Source organism: Xyrauchen texanus, chromosome 2 (genome assembly GCF_025860055.1).
Source record: "Xyrauchen texanus isolate HMW12.3.18 chromosome 2, RBS_HiC_50CHRs, whole genome shotgun sequence".
Lineage (NCBI taxonomy): Eukaryota > Metazoa > Chordata > Actinopteri > Cypriniformes > Catostomidae > Xyrauchen > Xyrauchen texanus.
In genome coordinates this window covers 15,383,043-15,406,767 of record NC_068277.1, presented here as the reverse complement: position 1 = coordinate 15,406,767, position 23,725 = coordinate 15,383,043, and the positions used below count along the sequence as shown (strand labels likewise).

At 42.9% G+C, this 23,725-nt stretch overlaps 1 protein-coding gene across 2 annotated transcripts in view; it reads right to left on the bottom strand.

The window, feature by feature from the left end:
- ntrk3b (neurotrophic tyrosine kinase, receptor, type 3b) overlaps positions 1-16,035 on the bottom strand; it is a 210,110-nt gene extending 194,075 nt beyond the window's left edge. For both annotated transcript variants that reach the window (XM_052092076.1, XM_052092085.1), the window contains exon 1: positions 15,683-16,035. In XM_052092076.1, coding sequence (XP_051948036.1) covers positions 15,683-15,930 — 248 coding nt within the window. In that variant the 5' untranslated portion in view covers positions 15,931-16,035. The remainder of the gene's footprint in view (positions 1-15,682) is intronic.
- Between the last annotated feature and the right edge of the window lie 7,690 nt (positions 16,036-23,725).

Genomic DNA, 23,725 nt, shown 5'->3' with positions numbered 1-23,725 from the left:
CCAACACCATAATAAATAGTAGCTAGAGTACACTTTCTGAAATTGATAAGTGATGTCTGTGCTACCCCACTCTTGAAAAGCACAAGCCATCACTGAATCATTTACATTTTTATAACTAGAGTAGGCCTATGTCTTTAATGACAAGTATTTGCAACAGTTTGGTCACACAATCTGATTGGCTGAAAGGTGTTCTAACTGTACATAATTGTATACTTATGCTGATGCGAACTACTGATAGCCAAGTACTTTGTTGCGTTAAAGGAATATTTTGGGTTCAATACAAGTTCAGCTCAATCGACAGCATTTGTGGCATAATATTGATTACCACAAAAATACATTTTGACTCCTTTTCCTCCTGTTCCTACTTTTCTTTAAAAAAAGCAAAAATCTGAGTTACAGTGATAAGTATTCTTGCAGCCCATTGTAGTACTAGAAGCTTTTAAATAAAATACTTGATCTCTGATCTCTTCTGTTCTGTTCTGTCAAAAAGCCAAAAGTGCCAAAGCATGCAAATCTGGTACACTTTTGGCTGTGAAAATAAAGTGTGTTTAAAGCATTTCCTCTCTGGAGTTCTCATTCATACAGTCCATGCTGTTGATCACAATTTGTAACCCAACAGCTAGGATATTGGGATAGCTAACATACTATGGGGCATGCACAAATGCGCACTAACTTCCTCCAGTTCCTCACACTTGCAGCAACTAACTCAATTTTAATTCAAACGAAGGACGTTTTGTCACATTCATTGTGATAAATCATGTAGCTTGACTGTGAAATAGTGCTCCATAGTGCTGAATAGTGTTCCATTTCCATTGTGGTCCCTTTGGGACCCATAAAAGGAGCTTTCTGCAAGGTTTGATAATTTATTTTTCATTATGCCTGCTTTCACTGATCCTTTTGTGATAGATTGGGGAAACACAAGCAAAGCTACAATCAACGTAATCAACGGAAAATGACTGTAAAGGGTTTCATACTTTAATTGGTGTCTTTAACTTGAGCGACCTAACTGCTGACGATAAAATAACAATCAAAACATTGAGACAAGCTCAACTAACAACTTATTCCACCTTTTGATACATCAGGGGAGTTTTATAATTATAAATCATAATAATAGATTAAACATTGTGTAAACCAGCTCTAAAGGCAAATAGAAAACTGATATAGATTCCATATAGAGTTGCAATGTGCATACAAACCCAAAAGTGAAACAGATAATCCTGCCTGATATAAAAATGTAAAAAGTATCAAATAAATCATTACAGTGAATTTGTCCTGTTACTTTCGTAATCTCTGTTCCCTGATGGAGGGAACAAGAAATTGTGTCAATTTAGTGACCCTTGGGAGCCCCAAACACCTCTGATCTTTGGCGAGTGGAATTTGCAAGCCACTCCCCTGGACATACTGGTATAAAAGGAGCTGGCTTGCAAATACTCATTCAGGTTTTGTGCTGAGAAGCCGAGACAAGGTCCTGGCCATTTCAGCGGGTAGATCAGTGTTGTGGCAGGAGGGAAACAAAATCTCATTCCCTCCATCAGGAGGTCACTCACTCGATTTTGTGTCGATGTAGAGACACTAGTCCCTATACAAAACGCCACAACTAGCTGAACTGTGTCACGTGGACTGGTGGTGAGAGATAAGCAGACCATTGTGTGCCCTGGCCATCACGTAACCTCCCCCAATGCTCTTACGCTCATCCGTACGGTCCCCTGCACTTCGAGGACAAGTCGACTGCCCAAAAATAGGGACCAGCTGCCCCAGGCACGGACTTTTCTCTTTTTTTCTCCCCAAAAGGAATAAAAAGTGGTTCAGCTGGGGGCCATATATTATCGTCGTGGGGGGTGGAGGACACCACAGAGACCACACCCTGCCCGAAGGGGAGGAAATTGTGTGGAAATACAACACATGGTCGCTGCCTTGGAACTTACCTGCTCATACCTGACAACACACGGGATGAGAACAGCTCAACCCAAAGGTTGTAGAACCTCACAAAGGTGTTGGGTGTTGCCCAGCCCGCTGCTCTGCAGATATCTTCTAAAGAGGTGCCATTGGTCAGAGCCCAAGAGGCTGCCACACTCCTTGTAGAGTGTGCTCGTAGCCCTAAGGGGGGTGGCACGCCCTAGGTGTGATATGTCAACGCGATGGTGTCAATGACCCAGTGTGCGATCCTCTGTTTGGAGACAGCGCTTCCTTTCCGCTGTCCTCAAAAGCAGACAAAGAGCTACTCAGAGCATCTAAAGCTCTGCGTGCAGTCCAAATAGATTCGTAAAGCACGCTCCAGACACAGCAACACCAAGGCTGGAACTGCCTCCTCCTGGAGAAGCTCTGCAGGTTCACCACCGGATCCCGAAACGGGGTCATGATAAACCATTACGTGCGAGTATTCCAGACCAAACTGCTGGCACGTGTCTGACAGAGAATGGCTGCAGGTCCCCTACCCTCTTGATAGAAGTGAGTACAGTCCGGAGGGCAGTCTTCAAGGAGAGTGCCTTTAGCTCAACTGACTCCAGGGGCTCAAATGGAGCTCCACGTAGGCCCCAAAGGACCCATGAGGGGATGAGATGTGGTCTGGAGGGATTTAACCTCCTCACTCCTCTAAGGAACCTGTTGACCAGGTTGTGCTTCCTAAGAGACTTACATTTACATTTACATTTTTATCCAAAGTGACTTACAGTGCAATTATTACAGGGACAATCCCCCTGGAGCAACCTGGAGTTAAGTGCCTTGCTCAAGGGCACAATTGTGGTGGCCGTGGGGTTTGAACCAGTGACCATCTGATTAACAGCCCTGTGCTTTAGCCACTACGCCACCACCACTCACATTCAAGGACTTACCGCCCTTCCAGCCTCTCATGTAGGAAAGAAAGCACTGACCCTACTACGCATCGCTGGGGGTCTTTGCGTCGGGAAGAACACCAGTTGATCCAAGATGGCGGCGCGGTAGCACACAGCGGCCACTCCGGATCCACAACGGTGCTATTTTTGTTAAAAAATCCCGACTTTTGCAACACATGGACATCGGAGCAACCAGTGCTCGTGTCTACCATCGCCAGACACTACTCAAATATAAGACTCATGCAAAAACCAAGCTGCATGATGACCTGCAGGAGGCGCTACGCGTACTCGGCTTGCTGCGGAGACCAGGCCTCCAGCCCTCGGCGTCGCCTGATGCCGGTGGCCGGGGGAGAGGACGTCGTAAGCGGTGTGCGAGAAAGCGGAAGCGCGGAAAGAGGGCGGGGGTCCATGCTAGGCTAAAAACAAACCCTAGCCGGCCGGCTCTCCCGCCTATCCTGCTCTCAAATGTTTGCTCCCTGGACAATAAACTGGACTATATCCGACTCCAGCAGGCTACGCAGCGTGAGTTTAGAGACTGCTGCGTCTTTGTTTTCATGGAGACGTGGCTCAGCGACAGAGTTCCGGATGCCGCCATTCAGCTAGACGGGCTCGCCTCGTTTCGTGCCGACAGAAATACAGCTCTCTGCGGTAAGACTCGCGGTGGTGGCTTGTGTGTTTACATCAACACGGAATGGTGCAAGAACTCTATGTTAGTCTCTAGTTACTGTTCATCGCTGTTGGAGCTTGTGTCTGTTAGATGCAGACCTTTTTATCTACCACGGAATTCACCACTGTTTACATAACCGGAGTTTACATTCCCCAGCGCTAACGCTAAGGAAGCGCTCTGTGAACTGTATGGGGCTATGAGCGAACTGCAGAACGCTCACCCCGACGGACTGTTTATTGTCGCCGGAGATTTCAACCATGCAAATCTCAAGACAGAGCTCCCTAAATTCCATCAGTATGTGGACTTTGCAACGAGAGGGGCTGAGCAGCTTGATCTTGTTTACACAAACATCCCAGGCGCATACCGGGCGGAGCCCGCCCCCACCTCGGCTACTCAGACCACATCTCTGTTATGTTAATTCCAGCATACAGACCGCTCGATCAGATGCACAAAACCGCTTCAGAAGCAGGTGAAAACCTGGCCAGCAGGAGCCATCTCTGCTATTCAGGACTGTTTTGAGTGTACTGACTGGCACATGTTCAGGAGGCTGCAACATATGGCAATTCTACCAACGGAGGAATACACAGCATCAGTGACCAGCTACATCAGCAAGTGCATTGATGATGTCACTTTCTCAAGACCATCACCACACGCTCCAACCAGAAGCCGTGGATGACTGCGGAGGTGCGCACGCTGCTGAGGTCCAGAGACTCCGCCTTCAGAGCAGGCGATAAGGCAGCCCTAAGAACAGCTAGGGCCAAACTGTCACGGGCAATCAGAGAGGCAAAGCGTGCACGCCCAGAGAATCCACAGTCACTTCCAGGACAGCGGTGACACGCGGCATGTGGCAGGGCATCCAGGCCATCACCAACTACAGGGCAACATCAGTTGCCTGTGACAAAGATGCCTCCCTTCCAGATGCGCTGAACGACTTCTACGCTCGGTTTGAAGTGCAGAACGACGTGATGGCGAGGAAGTCCACCCCTCCTCCCAACGACCAGGTGCTCTGTCTTACCATGGCAGATGTGAGGAAAACTCTACGTAGAGTCAACCCACGGAAGGCTGCTGGACCAGACAACATTCCTGGCAGAGTGCTCAGAGGATGTGCAGACCAGCTAGCAGATGTTCTTACCGACATCTTCAACATCTCTCTGAGCAGCGCCGTTGTTCCAACGTGCTTCAAGGCCACCACCATCATCCCCATGCCAAAGAAGTCTTCAGTGTCCTGCCTCAACGACTACCGTCCCGTCGCACTTACACCCATCATCATGAAGTGCTTCGAGAGGCTCGTCATGAGGCAGATTAAGACCCAGCTGCCCCCCTCACTAGACCCACTGCAGTTTGCGTATCGTTCAAACCGTTCAACGGACGATGCCATCACCACAACCCTCCATCTGGCCCTCACCCACCTAGACAATAAGGACTCATACGTTCGAATGCTGTTCATAGATTTCAGCTCAGCATTCAACACAATCATTCCCCAGCACCTGATTGGAAAGCTGAACCTGCTGGGCCTGGACACCTCCCTCTGCAACTGGATCCTGGACTTCCTGACTGGGAGACCTCAGTCAGTCCGGATCTGGAACAGCAGCTCCACCACCACCACACTGAGCACTGGGGCCCCCAGGGCTGTGTGCTCAGTCCACTGCTGTTCACTCTGCTGACTCACGACTGTGCAGCAATGCACAGCTCGAATCACATCATCAAGTTCGCCGATGACACGACCGTGGTGGGTCTCATCAGCAAGAACAACGAGTCAGCATACAGAGAGGAGGTGCAGCGGCTGACGAACTGGTGTAGAGCCAACAACCTGTCCCTGAATGTCGACAAAACAAAAGAGATGGTTGTTGACTTTAGGAGAGCACAAGGTGAACACACTCCGCTGAACATCGACGGCTCCTCTGTGGAGATCGTCAAGAGCACCAAATTTCTTGGTGTTCACCTGGCGGAGAACCTCACCTGGTCCCTCAACACCAGCTCTATCACCAAGAAAGCCCAGCAGCGTCTCTACTTTCTTCGAAGGCTGAGGAAAGCACATCTCCCAACCTCCATCCTCACTACATTCTATAGAGGGACTATTGAGAGCATCCTGAGCAGCTGCATCACTGCCTGGTTTGGGACTTGCACCGTTTCGGACCGCAAAGCCCTGCAGAGGATAGTGAGGACAGCTGAGAAGATCATTGGGGTCTCTCTTCCCTCCATCAAAGACATTTGCAAAAAACACTGTATCCATAAAGCAACCAGCATTGTGGACGACCCCACACACCCCTCACACAAACTCTTTACCCTCCTCCCATCTGGCAAGAGGTACCGAAGCATTCGGGCCCTCACGGCCAGACTGTGTATACAGCTTCTTCCCCAAGCCATCAGACTCCTCAATACTCAGAGACTGGTTTGACACACACGTGTCCTGAGTTGCACTTTAATAACTGTCACTTTATAACTGTCTGCTACCTCAATAACTGCTATGTGCATAGAACACTATCTCATAGTATGTTATGTTTACATTTTAGAAACTGTCATCTTTTTGCACTACTGAGTACTGGTCGAGCTGCACTGTCTATTGTCCTGTTCATTGTCAGTAATTTGTTGTACTGTCCTGTACTTTTTGCACATGTTTGCACGTGCACTTTATATAGGTATATATAGGTAGTTTATATAGGTATTTTATTTCGTTGTGTAGTCTCATGTGGTCCTATGTTGGTCCTTTGTTGTTTTTATGTAGCACCATGGTCCTGGAGGAACGTTGTCTCGTTTTGCTGTGTACTGTACTAACTGTATATGGTTGAAACGACAATAAAAACCACTTGACTTGACTTGACTTACCAAACAGACGACACTTCAAGGCATACAGGCACCTTGTAGAGGGAGCCCTAGCCTGAGTGATCGTGCCTACTGCTGCGGGCTTTCAGATTCCAGAGGTCTGGTCGTGGGTGCCAGATGGTGCAGAAAGAAGGTCCTTCCTCAGGGGAATTCACCGAGGGGGCAGTCGCGAGGAGCATGAGGCCCAAAAACAAGGTCTGGGTGGGCAAGTAAGGTGCTACTAGGATGACCTGCTCCTCATACTCCCTGACTTGCACAGTGTTTATGCAAGTAGGCTCACTGGGGGGAACACATACTTTGTAGCCCCTGGGGCCAGCTGTGTGCCTGCACATCTGTGCCGAGGGGAACCTCAGTCAGGGCATACCACAGCATGCAGTGGGAGGATTCCTGGGAAGCTAACAGGTCTACCTGCGCTTGACCAAATTGACTCCAAATCAGCTTGACCACCTGGGGGTGGAGTCTCCACTCTCCCCTAAGCATGACCTGCCACGACAGTGCGTCCTGGAGGTTGATGTACACTGCCATCACCATGTTGTCCGTCCGGACCAACACATGCTTGCCATGGATCAACAGCTGAAGCCTCCACAGGGTGAGCAATACTGCCAGCAACTCGAGGTAGTTGATGTGCCAATGCAGCTGTGGGCCAGTCCAGGAACCGGTGGCTGTGTGCCTGTTGCACACGGTGCCCCAGCACAACTTGGAGGAATCTGTGATTGAGAGCTCATCATCTTTGCAGCGCCGAATGAGTTCTGAACTCACCCTGAGATGAGCTGGCGGTCTCATCCCAGAACTCAACCGGGGCACATGAGCGTACTGGGGAATGGGAGGTCCGTGGGGGCTTTCTCAGCGGAGAAGCTCCCGTTGAGGTCCCCAAATCACCCCCAGGGCTAACCACAGCAGCCTAATTCCCATGGGTAGAAGGACTGAGGCAGGGAGCAGCTGGGTTGGCTTTCCCTCTGACGAAAGAAAGCCATGACCGCAACATTGCCATGGTCATGTTCTCGCAATGAGAGTGAAAAATATCGTTATGTCCACGAAAGATGTCTCCACGTGGGTAGTGCCCAAGCAAGTGAGATTGCGAATGTGGCTGTCAGAAGTGGAGAGGTAGCGACCACAACCAGGAATAATACACGTTTCCGTTTATATTGAGTGGTGGTGGTGTAGTGGACTAAAGCACATACAGTAACTGTTAATCAGAAGGTTGCTGGTTGCTGGTTCGATCCCTATAGCCACCACCATTGTGTCCCTGAGCAAGGCACTTAATTCCAGGTTGCTCCAGGAGGATTGTCCTTGTAATAAGTGCACTGTAAGTCGCTTTGGATAAAAGCGTCAGCCAAATGCATAAATGTAAAATGCTCCTTTTATGTCAGGGGGAGTGGCATGCAAATTCCACTTGCCAATTCCCATTGGCCTTTTCTCATAGATCAGAGGTGTTTGGGGCTCCCAAGGGTGACCCCTAGTGTCACTAGATCGACACAACATTGAGTGAGGGACAGATAGGGAATATTAAGCTCTGGTTGCTTAGGTAAAAAGTGACATATGTCTTGTCATGTAATACATGTCAAATGCTATTCTGTTCTCTGTTTTTCACATCTTCCAAGCCCTTGGAGAATCACTCGCATGACAAGAACACAACACACTTGTAGAATATTTTCCATTTACCTTGCTCCTGCCGTGTTTCATTTTCAATTTCCATTTCTACACAGCTCATCTTCTTTAAAAAAGGAAATCATGAATGTCTGACAGATTTCATGATATTATATAAACCTACACATTTGAGTTTCTGCCAATCGTGGAATAGCTGAAGTCTGATGGACTATAGTCTGATCATGATGCATTCTGTAATATACAGTCTTTTGGACCACTTCCAAAATATTGAATTGTGTGGCTTTTCACTAATAGCTAAAAACATAGGCTATGTGCTGTATGGCATAATGTCTTTCTACTCTTAATGTTTCTGCAGTATAAACTATGTATTCTGTACACAATATACACATTTTGTGTGTGCTTTAGATACATGGAATCCCTATTACATTTTCTAAAATGAGCAGCATACAACAGAGTTTTCTCTAGTTACTGTATACTGTATTCCACAAAACAATGCACTTGACTTAAGCTTCATTTTCCAGTGTAATTGATTAATCGGAATCGTCATAATTTTTAACATCTTTTTCTTGGCTGGATTATTTGATTAGAATCCCAAATGTTAAGACATTTTACACCCAACTGGATTAAAAATTTAAGAATTTTAAATTCCAAGAAGATAACTGGTCGGCACTCTTTGAATTAAACATGCAAATCCATGAGGACTTGTGACAACAATGTAGCATATAACTGTTTGCAACATTTAGTTGATAATGCCTACTTTTACACCTACTATACATATATAAAAACAAATAAAACTACTAGGTGGTATACAGTGAATACTGTCCAGTATTCAGTAAGTAGTAAGCTAGTATTACATCTTGAACATAGCCATAGTCATTACTAGCATTGTCAAGCAAGTTAGGCTTTCAAAGAGAGAAAATAAAAATTAAAGTTGCTCTAAAAATAGTTATGTTGGTAAGGAATTTGTTGCACGTAGGGTTTTATATGACCTAGAAAAGGAGGATCAAAGGAATTGTGTTCATGGATTGAAAGTGTTCAATATTTCATGGTGGAATAATGCTGTCTTGAAAGAAGAGGTTTATAGTGGCAGGTGAAATCTGTGCAGTGTCTAAAAGAGTGGAATTGTACTGCTGTCAAATTGTTGCTTCTGCGATTAAATGTACACATAGCTTTGATTTTCACCACAATCCACACTTGAAAGACAGGCACCTAGGGTAAATTCCCAAATGTGATATGTCTGCCACCCCACCTTCATCTTTCTATACTGTAGCTACTAGATTATTATTTCATGATGTGATCTTTTTAATGAGATATTTTTCTCATTTAATTTGCTCACTTTTTTCGCAATCCCTGCATTTTTTCTTATGGCTTCTCACTATCCATATAATTATGCATTATGGTGCATTTTGACTGCAACTTCTTCAGATGAACTTTAGCCATCGGAAGGCTCTCTAATTATAAAGAATAGGACTCGTTTTTACCTGGAAACCTCACAATGAACACACGGACAGAGCTTTACATGGACGCATTTCTAATTAAGGAGTCAGCAGGGTAAATCAACCCTTTATTACATTATATTGTAGTATGCATTTGCTGATCATAATGGAAGGAGCAGATTTTAAGCAAAGTTGACAGTCTGTTCCTTCTAAAACAAATCCTTCCCGATTGCTTCTAAAGAGAAAGCTCATGATAAAGGAAACATCACTCAAAAAAAATATGTTTGGACTTATTTTAAAAATACTTAAAATACTGTGAGATAAGTTTCTTCAATCCGCACTTTGGTTTTATAAACTAAAGAGATTTAAGATGCCCATCCAGGTCAGACTAAGCTCTACCCAGTTTAGCTTTAGTGGGTAAGCAGTTCAAAGCTACAGAATAATAAACTACTGGTTATTATGCTTTTTAAATATTAAATGCATTAAGTTATTTGCTCATAAAGCAATTTATTTGTATGCTTCTCAGCTCTTTTAACGTCCCTATAAACTTTAAAAAAAAATGTATAGACTAATACTAATTGAACAAACACATTAAAATTTTCTAAACAGAGCAATGCTACTGAGGACAATTATTAAACACTCAAAAATTGTACTGTATCATGTAGCCTTGATTTTTTGCACTTTACCCAACAATTCCTTTTTTCTGAAATCAATATAGGTTGTGAAAAAGGCACACCTTCAAAGCAGACTTTGTTGCAAGCATTTCTCACATCTTTGAAATGTTGTTCTTTGGCCTTCAGCTGCTCATCTGAGGTATGCACTTTGTATATATTAATGTATGCATTCACTTATCAGCGTTACTATGGCTGAACATGTGTCAAGTAAAGCTGACAATAATAATAATCTAGCTATTAGGCAACTAAAATTATGGCAGTGAATGCAATACATTTTTATTCATTCGTATTCATTCAATAATGACTGGAATATCCCATATATTTTGCCTGTATTATATTTTTTTAAACAAGCTGTCATGACACTTTTAGTGTATAAGAGAAATAGGTATAAGTAATTCTCATGAAAATGTATACATGTCACATTTATATATATATATATATATATATATATATATATATATATATATATATATATATATATATATATATATATATATATATATATATCAGAATGAAATTGATGACTATTTATGAATTTTTATTTCTTAATAACTGTTCTCAGTAGAATTGCTTTGATTAGTAAATTTGAATGTGTTTGTTCACTTAATTCAAAAATTCTTATTGAGAAAACTATTCATTTCTAGTTCAGCCAACTATCAATTTGCATTATGAGAACTTTCCTTATGTCACCCTGTCAATCTTATACTGTACATGATTTTAAATTACTTTAACATGAAGTGAACTGCACTTTTTGCAACTGAAGTGAGGTATGTCTTGTTCCCTTTCTGTCACTCACTCGATGTTGTTTCGATGTAGTGACACTAAGGGTCACTCTTGAGAGCCCGAGACGCCTCTGATCTTTGTTAAAAGGCCAATGAGAATTGGCGAGTGGTATTTGCATGCCCCTCCCCCGGACATACGGTATAAAGGAGGGGATACCTGCATACCACTCATTCGATTTTCTCTTCGGAGCCAAACGGTCGATGGTTCAAGTTGAGCAAGCGATTTCCATCATTCACCTCTGCTGGATCCTTACGACGCATTACAGAGGCTTTCTCCCCTCTCTGCATGGGTGCACTGAAGAGATCGCCCCTGGGTGCTTCAGCAGATCTAAAAGAGTATATTCAGAAAGAGTTTAATTTCCCTTTCCTAAAAGAATATATTCTAAAAGAGCGGTACACTCCGGAACATCTTTTTCAAGACTTTTTAAAGATGCCATTCCGGCTGTGTGTTATTCCTGATTGCGGTCGATATCTCTCACCCTCTGATGACCACAGTCGTTGTCTTTCGTGCTTGGGTGCCGCCTACGCCGAGACTTCTTTCATGGATTTGTCTTGTCCTCACTGCGAGGCCATGACCATGGTAACGATGCAGCCACGGCTAGCTTTAGTAAGTAAGCAAGCATCCCAGCAGCTCCCTGCCTCGGTCCTTCTACCTACGAGTATGAGGCCAGCATGGTGAGTGCTGGGAGCGATTTGGGGACCACAATGGAACCACCTCCGCCGATTAAATCCCCACAGACCTCCCATTCCCCAGCATGCTCGTTTGCTCCAGTTGGGCACTCGGATGAGGATGCCGGCTCATCTCAGGGCGAGTTTGACCTCTTATTCTGTGCTCGTGAAGGTGATGAGCTCTCGTACGCAGCATCGGAGAGCGCCGTCCTGCCTGATGCGAAAACCTCCGCTGGGCTTCCCCCTTCGGGCATGGCTGCCCAGTCACAGATGGACACTGAAATGTCGTTGAGCTAGAGTGGAACCCTCTGCTCTCCCCTGAACCCTCGCGGCTCGATGATTGGTATCTGGGCTTGCGGCGGCACTCACAGCCACGCCCCGCCCCAGTGCCTTTCTTCCTTGTAGTCCATGAGGAGCTGACAATTTCTTGGGAGGCACCTTTCACTGCCCGATCCCGATCTCTCGGCTGCCCCGCTCTCACTACCCTCGATGGTGGCGGGCTAGGGGTTATTCGGTGATACCGCCTCACACTCCTCGCGTCAGCCCCTCCCTGGAAAATTCCCCTGAGGAAGGACCTTCTTTCTCAATGATGGTGCACCATCTGGCACCCATGACCAGACCTCTGGAACCTTCATGTCTGGCCTCTCTATCAAGAGGGTTGGGGACCTGCACGTGTTCTCTGTCAGCAAAATGTACCTGGAGTTCGGTCCGGGCTACTCTCACGTGATCCTGAGACCCCGACCGGCTATGTGCCCAAGGTTCCACGACCCCTTTCTGGGACCAAGTGGTGAACATGCAAGCACTGCCACAGGAGGAGGCAGACCCAGCCTTAGCATTGCTGTGTCCGGTGCATGCTTTATGCATCTATTTGGATTGCACGCAGAGCTTTAGGATCTCTGAGCAGCTCTTTGTCTGCTTTGGTGGACAGTGGAAAGGAAGCACTGTCCCCAAGCAGAGGATCGCCCACTGGATCATCGATGCCATATCTGTCGCCTACCAGGCTCAGCATGTGCCGCCCACTGCAGGCCTATGGGCCCATTCCACCAGGGGTGTGATGGCCTCTTGGGCACTGACCAATGGTACCTCTCTGGCTGACATTTGCAGAGCAGCGGGCTGGGCTACACCCAATACCTTCACGAGGTTCTACAATCTATGGGTTGAGTTGGTTTCATCCCGTGTCTCAGCAGGAACGAACAGGTAAGCCGGGTCAACCGGCCAGGTATGTCGCTAGCATCTAGCACCTTTCACCTCCCCTGAGCTGAAGATGTGCATTGTTGGTTCCCAGTAGTGTTCACAGATGTGTTCCCTGGTTGAATTCCTCCTAGCCCTGCAGGTGAATTTGGCAGAGAAACTCACTGCAAGCCCATTACTGGTGCTAACTAAGCCCCGTTCTGGGATGGGTGCTCCACATGCATTGGTTCCCTATAGGCAACCCCTTGCAATGTATTTTCCACTGAAATATGTTTACCTGTTGGCAAACGGTGTCTTCCTTAGGTCTCCATACTCGTAGAGCTTCTTTCCCCAAGTTGTGCAGGACCTACCATGAGACTTCTCCACATGGCATACTTCCGACAAGTCTCGGCAAGACCATGTGACATATTGCCACTTAACCTCTGGCGGGATGTGGTCTCTGTGGTGTCTTCCCCCAGGGGAGGGACTTTTTTCTCGGCTCCTCAGCGTCCCCTCCTTTATACCATATGTCCATGTGAGGGGCATGCAAATACCACTCTCCAATTTTATCAAAGATTTTATCAAAAATCAGAGGCATCTCGGACCCCCAGTGTGCCCATATCCAAGCCTTATTTGTTATTTAATCTCTATAATTCCATAAACAGTGAATGTTGTTGGAAAGCCAGAGACATTCGTCATGGATTTATGTTGTGAAACAGTAAAGAATTCTACCATACAGCTTTAAGCCATACCTTCAATTTTTCAATTTCCCTCTCTACACCACAGTATGACAAACACCACTACCGTTTTCTCCCCATGACTCATAATAATTTAATTAAAATACAATCACCTTAGAAACAAACTTCAAAGCTCGAACAGCTCAACCCAAGCCTCATTTCCAGATCTCAAGCACTTCCTTTTTGAACCGCCTTTGCTCCCACTGGTTATCAATGCATCTTTTGATTGTTGGCTCAGAAGGTGCTTCATTTATATTCCTCAGTAAAAGTGGGGTCCCCGCAGATAGCTCGGAGTAGCTGATTACACTTTTCTTACACTGATCTACAATCAGTTTCCCCCACAATAATCCTTATTATAATAAGCATTTTAAGGGGAATAAACAAATATGTGCTCAGATTTGCTTTTAAAGGACAACTTCTACCAACACTTCACAGAAGTCAGGGTCTGCCTGAGGGAAACAGGGTCAGCATTTGGGTAGTGCCATTCTTGTTGCGGTTCTTCACATTGAGAAGCAGAGCGCTGACATTCGTCTTAATTCTCAGATGGCATCACTGACCTACTTAACACAAAGACGGCCTCATACAAACTTGATGATGTGCTTGTAAGACATGAAAAAGTTTCAACTGCTCTTTGTCAAGACATGTGTGTGTCCTATTATGTAATATAATTAAACTGTATTTCAAATGCTTCACAAATTAATGAAGTTTTAGGTTAAAGTTAACTTAAATTAAGAGAAGATAGTGATAATTGCTTTAATTGAAATGGTTCCATTAAAAATATATGGCTTCAGCAATTCATAAAATGTTTGTTTTTATATTGTATGTAATCTTGCATACAATGTTGGGAGTGAGGTACTATATAGCCTTTTGTATAGTTATATATTTGTATTATGTTTTTTCAAAGATTATAATAGAATGTCATATAAACTGAAACTTTGCAAATTACTGAATGAACCTATTTAAAAAAAAAAATAATTATTTAACAATTATGCCACGGTCAAAATCACTGAGAACACATTTTTCCCCATTCTTATGTGCACTGCTGCCACATGATTGGTTGTTTAGATAATCACATGGATGATTGTTGGTGCCAGATGGGCGGGTTTGAGTATTTCTGAGATTTTCACACACAACAGTCTCTAGAATTTACTCTAAATTGTACCAAAAAAAAAAAAAGAAACATCCAGGAAGCGGCAGTTCTGCGGACAGAAACGCCTTGTTGATGAGAGAGGTCAACAGAGAATGGCCAGACTGGTTCGATCACACAAAGTCTACGGTAACTCATATAACCACTCTGTACAATTGTGGTGAGAAGAATAGCGTATCAGAATGCTATTCTAACATGTGGGTTGGCGCTGTTTGGCAGCACAAGGGGGACCTACACAATATTAGGCAGGTGGTTTTAATGTTGTGGCTGATATATATATATATATTATATATATATAATATATATATATAATATCTATATATTAGAACAGAGCGTGACAAATGTAATCACTCAGCACTGTGGAGATCAGAGGAGCTGTCCAGAGTGCTGAATGAAATCCTTGTAACCTGTTGGCGCAAAACTTCAAATCATTCATGCATTACCAATATTATATAATATAATAACCTCTATAATATAAATTTCAAAGAAACGCATTAATGTTTTCTCCTGGATTCGAATACTAATGTGTAAATACAAATAACCAACTTTTTAGGCAATTAGAGTATATGGACAACTAATTCCAGTGTCTGAGAAAGATTAAATAATGTGCTGGTGATCCTGTGATAATCATCACCCTGCAATATTAGAATGCTAGGAAGGTTTCATTCAATAAAAACAATAATAAGATTGGTTCCACTGTCAAAACCTATGAGAAAGCAGTGAGTGTCAATCTACACGGCTCTTATTCGGTATAATGATTAACCGAATGCAGAATTAGAGGCATCACGACATACACGGGCACCAGGACAACAGCAATAACATAGTCATTATAAAAAACATTGGATGTTTAATAATATGGTAAAATCTTCGATATGTCTTCTTGTACAACCTTTGAGAAGAACCTAGTCCTATATTGCGGCGACATCGTTTGAGATCTCTATTGAGATTGTGAGCTCTGTAAATCTTCGAATTAGTTTTAAAATAAAATAATACCGCATAAAAGTACTCTTTTGATTTCTAATAATAATGCAAATCTCACATTTCGACAAAGTTCGACTTGTCTATATGGGGAATGTGGGGTGAAATTTATATCTAGATTTTTCCGCAGTAGGAGATGGACGTAAAGAAGCACACTTACATTGACGTGATGTTCATGAAGAGATCTTCAATGTCATTATTGTTACTGCCATTGTCCAGCTGATCTTGTAGAGCAAGTAACGGGAAAAAATTCCCACTGTCGGACTTATTACAATAGATCTCGGTGGGCGAACAGCTGCATGTTGGCGGACAATCGAGCATGGAGCCCCAATAGCACTGGAAGAGGCTTGAAAGAAACAAAAGCCTCCAGGTGAACACTGGAACCGCTGAACAGAACCATACATCCATGACTTTTGAGTCCAAATAAACGACTCGACGTCTTCCAGAGCTGATGAAGATCGTTGATGAAGAAATGGGTGTTAAATGTCTAAAAGCGTTGGCTACAAGAGAGTGTGCCCACCTATAAACATCGTTTGAGGTTTGATTGTTACTCTAGTCTCCTTTAAATGATTTGGATTGTCTTCCGTTAGAAAAAGAAGAACTGGAAACGCCACAACTCGCTATGACTTTCCATTACACAGTCCATGATAGGGATGTTCTCAGTCTCCAAGCCGGAGAAAAGTACTGGTGAAAGCACTGATGCTCTGGTTGACGAGCCTGAAGTCCCACCTACTGGACAGAATTAAGACTGACACCGGCAAGAGGAGGAGGAATCACATTCCCAAACTTACGGTAAAACCAACAGACTATTATGTAAGAGGTTTGCATGGCAACGATTTAGCCACATTTATATATAGCCAGTTTATTGCAGTTCCGTTGGTGCTGCGTCTTGTTCCCCCTAAAATTATTGTTGAGATGTTTTTACTGTTTTATGCCATTGAATGTCATGTTTTTAGTAGGCCTATGTATTCCACGCTGTAAAATTGTTTAAAGTGGAAACGATTTCTCTAAGTAACTTTGTTTGTGTCATCTTTGACTTACAGTGACACCTAACGGCGTGAATGCAGCATCATTCAAAATGGTAAATGGTCTGCACTTATATAGCGCCTTTTTAGGCCTTAACGTTATTCAAAGCGCTTTACACTGCGTCTCATTCACACATTCACACACCAATGGCAGCAGAGCTGCTATGTAAGGTGCTAGCATGCCATTGGGAGCAACTTGGGGTTCAGTGTCTTGCCCAAGGCAAGTGGAGACTTGTGGGCCAGGATTCAAACCACCAACCCTGCGAATAGTGGCCAATCCACTGTACCAACTGAGCCACAGCCACCCTTAACATCAATAGTTTTCAGTTGCAAATGCCATTGAAGAAATTGTATATTCAAAGTCAGCCATGATTCTTTTAATCCAGGAGGTAAAGTGTCTTATAGAACTGTTCAGCCATGACGTCAGTTTGAGGTGGAACGCGGAAGGTTAATTCGCCATGGGTTCTATAGGGAATTTCCAATGGGATTTTGTAATGTCAGGTAGGATATATGAGTAAAATTTGGTCAGTGGTAAACATTACTTAAAGGTATATAGATGTTTTGTTCTACAAAATAAATTGCACACTCATACTTCAAATGTGAATTTCTACAGGTTTTTAAAGTATTTGAAATTGCTTCAATGCAGCTTCAAAATTCACATCTTTTTAAAATGCAATTGGCATGTTCAGCTGTTTTGAAAACAATGTTTATTTTTGCAATTCGGTAGCACTACTATCGCATAAATGGCATATTTCAGCTTTAAACGAGTATTATTCGACTGGTCATGTGATTCTAATATGGCAGCCCCCATTAGGGGACCCTCGTTAATTACTTTATTTAGGAGGTAATGTAATAACTTCTGCAGAGATCTAATGGATTTCAAATTATAACAGCTCATTTACATGGACAGACAGCCTTTTATTGTGACAAAAACTGCTTAAGACTCGAAATAGACATTTACGTTTATATGCACTTTGTAAGTAGCATACTCTTTACTACAGTATACAATCGGATTGGTCAGTAAGCAGCTCCACAGCATCATTATTTTCCTGTGAAGCTGCTGTAAATAACGAACATGGCATCTGAGGACTACTTCTGTTATTTTCTGTTCTCCATTGTTTCACTTTATTTTCACATGCCCCTCTGTTGCTGGTGTGTTTGTTTTCATCGCGACCTGTCGCAGCATTGAGCTGCAATAGTGGGGTTTCCCTCTTACCCCCGGGGCACTTGAGCACATACAGTGGGTACGGAAAGTATTCAGACCCCCTTAAATTTTTCGCTCTTTGTTATATTGCAGCCATTTGCTAAAATCATTTAAGTTCATTTTTTTCCCTCATTATTGGACACACAGCACCCCATATTGACAGAAAAACACAGAATTGTTGACATTTTTGCACATTTATTAAAAAAGAAAAACTGAAATATCACATGGTCCTAAGTATTCAGACCCTTTGATCAGTATTTAGTAGAAGCACCCTTTTGATCTAATACAGCCATGAGTCTTTTTGGGAAAGATGCAACAAGTTTTTCACATCTGGATTTGGGTATCCTCTGCCATTCCTCCTTGCAGATCCTCTCCAGTTCTGTCAGGTTGGATGGTAAACGTTGGTGGACAGCCATTTTCAGGTCTCTCCAGAGATGCTCAATTGGGTTTAAGTCAGGGCTCTGGCTGGGCCATTCAAGAACAGTCACGGAGTTGTTGTGAAGCCACTCCTTCGTTATTTTAGAGGTGTGCTTAGGGTCATTGTCTTGTTGGAAGGTGAACCTTCGGCCCAGTCTGAGGTCCAGAGCACTCTGGAGAAGGTTTTCGTCCAGGATATCCCTGTACTTGGCCGCATTCATCTTTCCCTCGATTGCAACCAGTCGTCCTGTCCCTGCAGCTGAAAAACACCCCCACAGCATGATGCTGCCACCACCATGCTTCACTGTTGAGACTGTATTGGACAGGTGATGAGCAGTGCCTGGATTTCTCCACACATACCGCTTAGAATTAAGGCCAAAAGTTCTATCTTGGTCTCATCAGACCAGAGAATCTTATTTATCACCATCTTGGAGTCCTTCAGGTGTTTTTAGCAAACTCCATGCAGGCTTTCATGTGTCTTGCACTGAGGAGAGGCTTCCGTCGGGCCACTCTGCCATAAAGCCCCGACTGGTGGATGGCTGCAGTGATGGTTGACTTACTACAACTTTCTCCCATCTCCCGACTGCATCTCTGGAGCTCAGCCACAGTGATCTTTGGGTTCTTCTTTACCTCTCTCACCAAGGCTCTTCTCCCCGATAGCTCAGTTTGGCCGGACGGCCAGCTCTAGGAAGGGTTCTGGTCATCCCAAACGTCTTCCATTTAAGGATTATGGAGGCCACTGTGCTCTTATGAACCTTAAGGGCAGCAGAAATTTTTTTGTAACCTTGGCCAGATCTGTGCCTTGCCACAATTCTGTCTCTGAGCTCTTCAGGCAGTTCCTTTGACCTCATGATTCTCATTTGCTCTGACATGCACTGTGAGCTGTAAGTTCTTATATAGACAGGTGTGTGGCTTTCCTAATCAAGTCCAATCAGTATAATCAAACACAGCTGGACTCAATTGAAGGTGTAGAACCATCTCAAGGATGATCAGAAGAAATGGACAGCACCTGAGTTAAATATATGAGTGTCACAGCAAAGGGTATGAATACTTAGGACCATGCGATATTTCAGTTTTTCTTTTTTAATAAATGTGCAAAAATGTCAACAATTCTGTGTTTTTCTGTCAATATGGGGTGCTGTGTGTACAATAATGAGGGAAAAAAATGAACTTAAATGATTTTAGCAAATGGCTGCAATATAACAGAGTGAAAAATTTAAGGGGGTCTGAATACTTTCCGTACCCACTGTACATATGCACATTTGAAAAAAAAAAAAACATTAAGAATGCCACTTTTATTCTTGGCACAATTAAATATATAGAATGAAATATATATGGAGTGAAAGATACAGCCTGGGTCTGTCAAATGGGGCTCTCTGGTGAAGCTGTGTAGAGCTGCATGGCAACAAACATAACAATTTACCAAGTTGCTTTTCAGTGACAGAGAAGTTAACATGTGTTTTGAGTTAGTTCTTTTCTAATACACTGGGATTTCATCCATTAGTTTAGTATGTAGAAATGAGCACACAGATGATACTTGTGACTTGGTGCATCACAGTAGACACATTGGAATGCCAGATCAAATTTAAGCAATTATTGTGTGAATCATGTCATGCAATGTCATTACTTCATTATCAACTACCAGAATAATGTCACTAATAAATGATATAATGTAAGTGTGATTAAGAGTCCTATGTATGGAATGAAATACAAACCTTTATAGTTTTGCAGTGGTGATGACCCATCATCACATACACTACAACAGTCAAGTAACTAGCTGGCTATATGGAAAGATTTTCTCACTACACAAGATAATAGCCATGATAATAGAAGCCAAAAATGACACAAAACACATCCTTTATTTAAACCCTCAGACAATTCTCAAGAGAGAAAATTAGCCTGCTAATTTTTCCCAACCCACAGCATGAAAACCGTGGGAACGCCACGAAAGCAGCCTATTTAAAAAAAAATAAATAAATAAAATTAAAAAAACCGTTAAAAATTAATACAATGATCTGATAATCAAATGAAGCTGTGCCCTATTACTGTCACAAATCATTGATGAAAGACTCAGGTTTAGCCACCAAAGTGTTTCTATCCATTCCTCAGGTGCATCAGTAGCAGGTATATGAATGACTCTCCTAATAAATACAGTATCTTCTGTATGTGTGTATCAAATCCTCAACAATGGCGGCTTTACAAAGAATCCTGCAGCTTGAGCACAGAATGGGACTCAGAAGTCAGGTAGTGTATATAAATGCCTACACATGGACAAATTTAACCCCACTTGACCCTCTATCTGATGACAACATCATAAGAAAATTCTGGATTGTAAGGACTAAAATCCTTGAATTACTGCAGGTTGTAAAACCACACCTTCAGAGAGCCACAAGAAGAAACTACACCTCAAGTCTACATAAATACGTTGAACTATGCTGGTAACAATGAAACTTGTGACCATATTTAGCTAACAATGCTTTTGGGAAATGCACCCCTGATCAAGTTATAAATGAAAGTCATGTTAAATGGTCAAATCAGGTGGAAAATAGCTCCTTAAAGGGATAGTACACCCAAAAGTGAAAATTCTCTCATCATTTTCTCACCCTTATGTCATCCCAGATGTGTATTAATTATTTTCTTCTGCTGAACACAAACAAATATATTTCTAGAAGAATATTTCAGCTCTGCAGGTCCATACAATGCAAGTGAATGGGTACCAAACTTTTGAAGCTCCATACTGCACATAAAGGCAGCATACAAATTAATCCATAAGACTCCAGTGGTAAAATCTCGTTTGTCACCAATCAGTGGTGTAATGTTAAAAAAGTCATAAATTAATCAAAATAATTTATCAAAATATGTTTGTTTTTTTCTGTGCATCCTAACAAACATGCCTCTGTGTTTCCTTAAGTAGACAGTATATACAGACATAGTTTAAAATAAGTTTCATTGAATGTGCAATATGAAGTGACAACAATCATGAGGATAAAAAAACAAAATACCTTTTCTGTCCCAATTTCTAAACATAGTTAATTTTGCAAAACGTTTGTACTTAACCAGAATTCTGTATGAATGGCCTCTAAAATATTAAGTGGTTTTATAATTTTCAATATTCATATTGATTGCATAAGTCCTAATAACAAATAAAGAGTTTTTTTTAACAGACACCACAAAAAGCAGTTTATTGATCATCACAATCCTAGATGATTATTAACTTCTAGCCCTTATTTTAATGGTCACACAGGCAAGAATGGTTAGCGCTGACCCATCTCTCAAGTCATTACCCCTATTTGACCCCCCTACAATTTGCATGCATGGCTAAGATGTCAATTATTGAATTCTGTAGGCAGTGTTGTCTTGCACTTCATACTACAACACATAGACTCTTGTATTGTATTGTATTGAGATCATTTTTAACTCTGCATTCAACCCTAAAATAACAGAGCTGTAACAGACCAAGATCTTTCCAGCTGACATTTCCTGACCTAATCCTTCAAAAATTCAGTGAGTTTATGACGAGAACATGAGGCTAGGAAGTTGGCAGCCAACACTAGTTCTACAGTATAAACAAAATTAGATGTACATTTTTAGGTTCTAATAAATGTAGTCTGCCACAGACCTTGATGGTTTGGATACACACCCCCATCATCGAATCCATCTTCACCTTCACTATATCATTGTTTGGCAGAAAGAATAATTGGCTGTGTGGAGCCTGCCCTTTACAAAACCTTTCACATCAGAATCCAGGAAGAGAACAGAAAGACCGTCATTGTCTTCCTCACCTTGATCATTACATCTTTAAAGCACTACCTTCCAGGAAGTAATTCATAGCAATCAATGCAAAAACACGCAGGCACAAAAACGGTTTTCATTCAGGCACTGGCCCTCATTAGCAATTTAAATACACCGTACACAAAAGATGTTATTGCATTCTGTTTATTAGAAGTCTCCAGCTTGCGTCAAGCATTCTGTACTAACTGCCACAGGCTCATTAAATATGTATTATGCTAAATGTTTTATATAATTTCTAATAATTTCCACTCCCTCCACCTCACAAAACTTGTCAAGAAAGTCATATCAAAAGAAAAACATTTTTTTGTATTGTTCATTGTTAGTTCATGTTAACTAATACAGTTAACTTTGCAGATAGGATGGTTTGGTTATTTTTCTCAGATTAATTGACCACATGTTCACTCTATTTGAGTTTTTTGCATCTTTATATCGACAGTGTCTGAATTCCTTCCCCGGCAGATTATACTTGAGAAAACGTGAAAAGCCCTAATGATTTATCCTTATCCTATCCTATCCGTTATCCTGCTATCCACAAAATAAGCCTCAAAAACTCAAATAGCCACAACATAATATTTTTCGTAGCTTATTGTCCATTGTCAAGTCAAGTGGTTTTCATTGTCGTTTCAACCATATACAGTTAGTACAGTACACAGCAAAACGAGACAACGTTCCTCCAGGACCATGGTGCTACATAAAAACAACAAAGGACCAACATAGGACCACATGAGACTACACAATGAAATAAAATACCTATATAAACTACCTATATAAAGTGCACGTGCAAACATGTGCAAAAAGTACGGGACAGTACAACAAATTACTGACAATGAACAGGACAATAGACAGTGCAGCGCCGACCAGTACTCAGTAGTGCAAAAAGATGACAGTTTCTAAAAATGTAAACATAACATACTATGAGATAATGTTCTATGCACATAGCAGTTATTGAGGTAGCAGACGGTTATAAAGTGACAGTTATTAAAGTGCAACTCAGGACACGTGTGTGTCAAACCAGTCTCTGAGTATTGAGAAGTCTGATGGCTTGGGGAAGAAGCTGTTACACAGTCTGGCCGTGAGGGCCCGAATGCTTCGGTACCTCTTGCCAGACGGGAGGAGGGTAAAGAGTTTGTGTGAGGGGTGTGTGGGGTCGATCCACAATGCTGGTTGCTTTATGGATACAGTGTTTTTTGTAAATGTCTTTGATGGAGGGAAGAGGGACCCCAATGATCTTCTCAGCTGTCCTCACTATCCTCTGCAGGGCTTTGCGGTCCGAAACGGTGCAAGTCCCAAACCAGGCAGTGATGCAGCTGCTCAGGATGCTCTCAAAAGTCCCTCTATAGAATGTAGTGAGGATGGGGGTTGGGAGATGTGCTTTCCTCAGCCTTCGAAGAAAGTAGAGACGCTGCTGGGCTTTCTTGGTGATAGAGCTGGTGTTGAGGGACCAGGTGAGGTTCTCCGCCAGGTGAACACCAAGAAATTTGGTGCTCTTGACGATCTCCACAGAGGAGCCGTCGATGTTCAGCGGAGTGTGTTCACCTTGTGCTCTCCTAAAGTCAACAACCATCTCTTTTGTTTTGTCGACATTCAGGGACAGGTTGTTGGCTCTACACCAGTTCGTCAGCCGCTGCACCTCCTCTCTGTATGCTGACTCGTTGTTCTTGCTGATGAGACCCACCACGGTCGTGTCATCGGCGAACTTGATGATGTGATTCGAGCTGTGCATTGCTGCACAGTCGTGAGTCAGCAGAGTGAACAGCAGTGGACT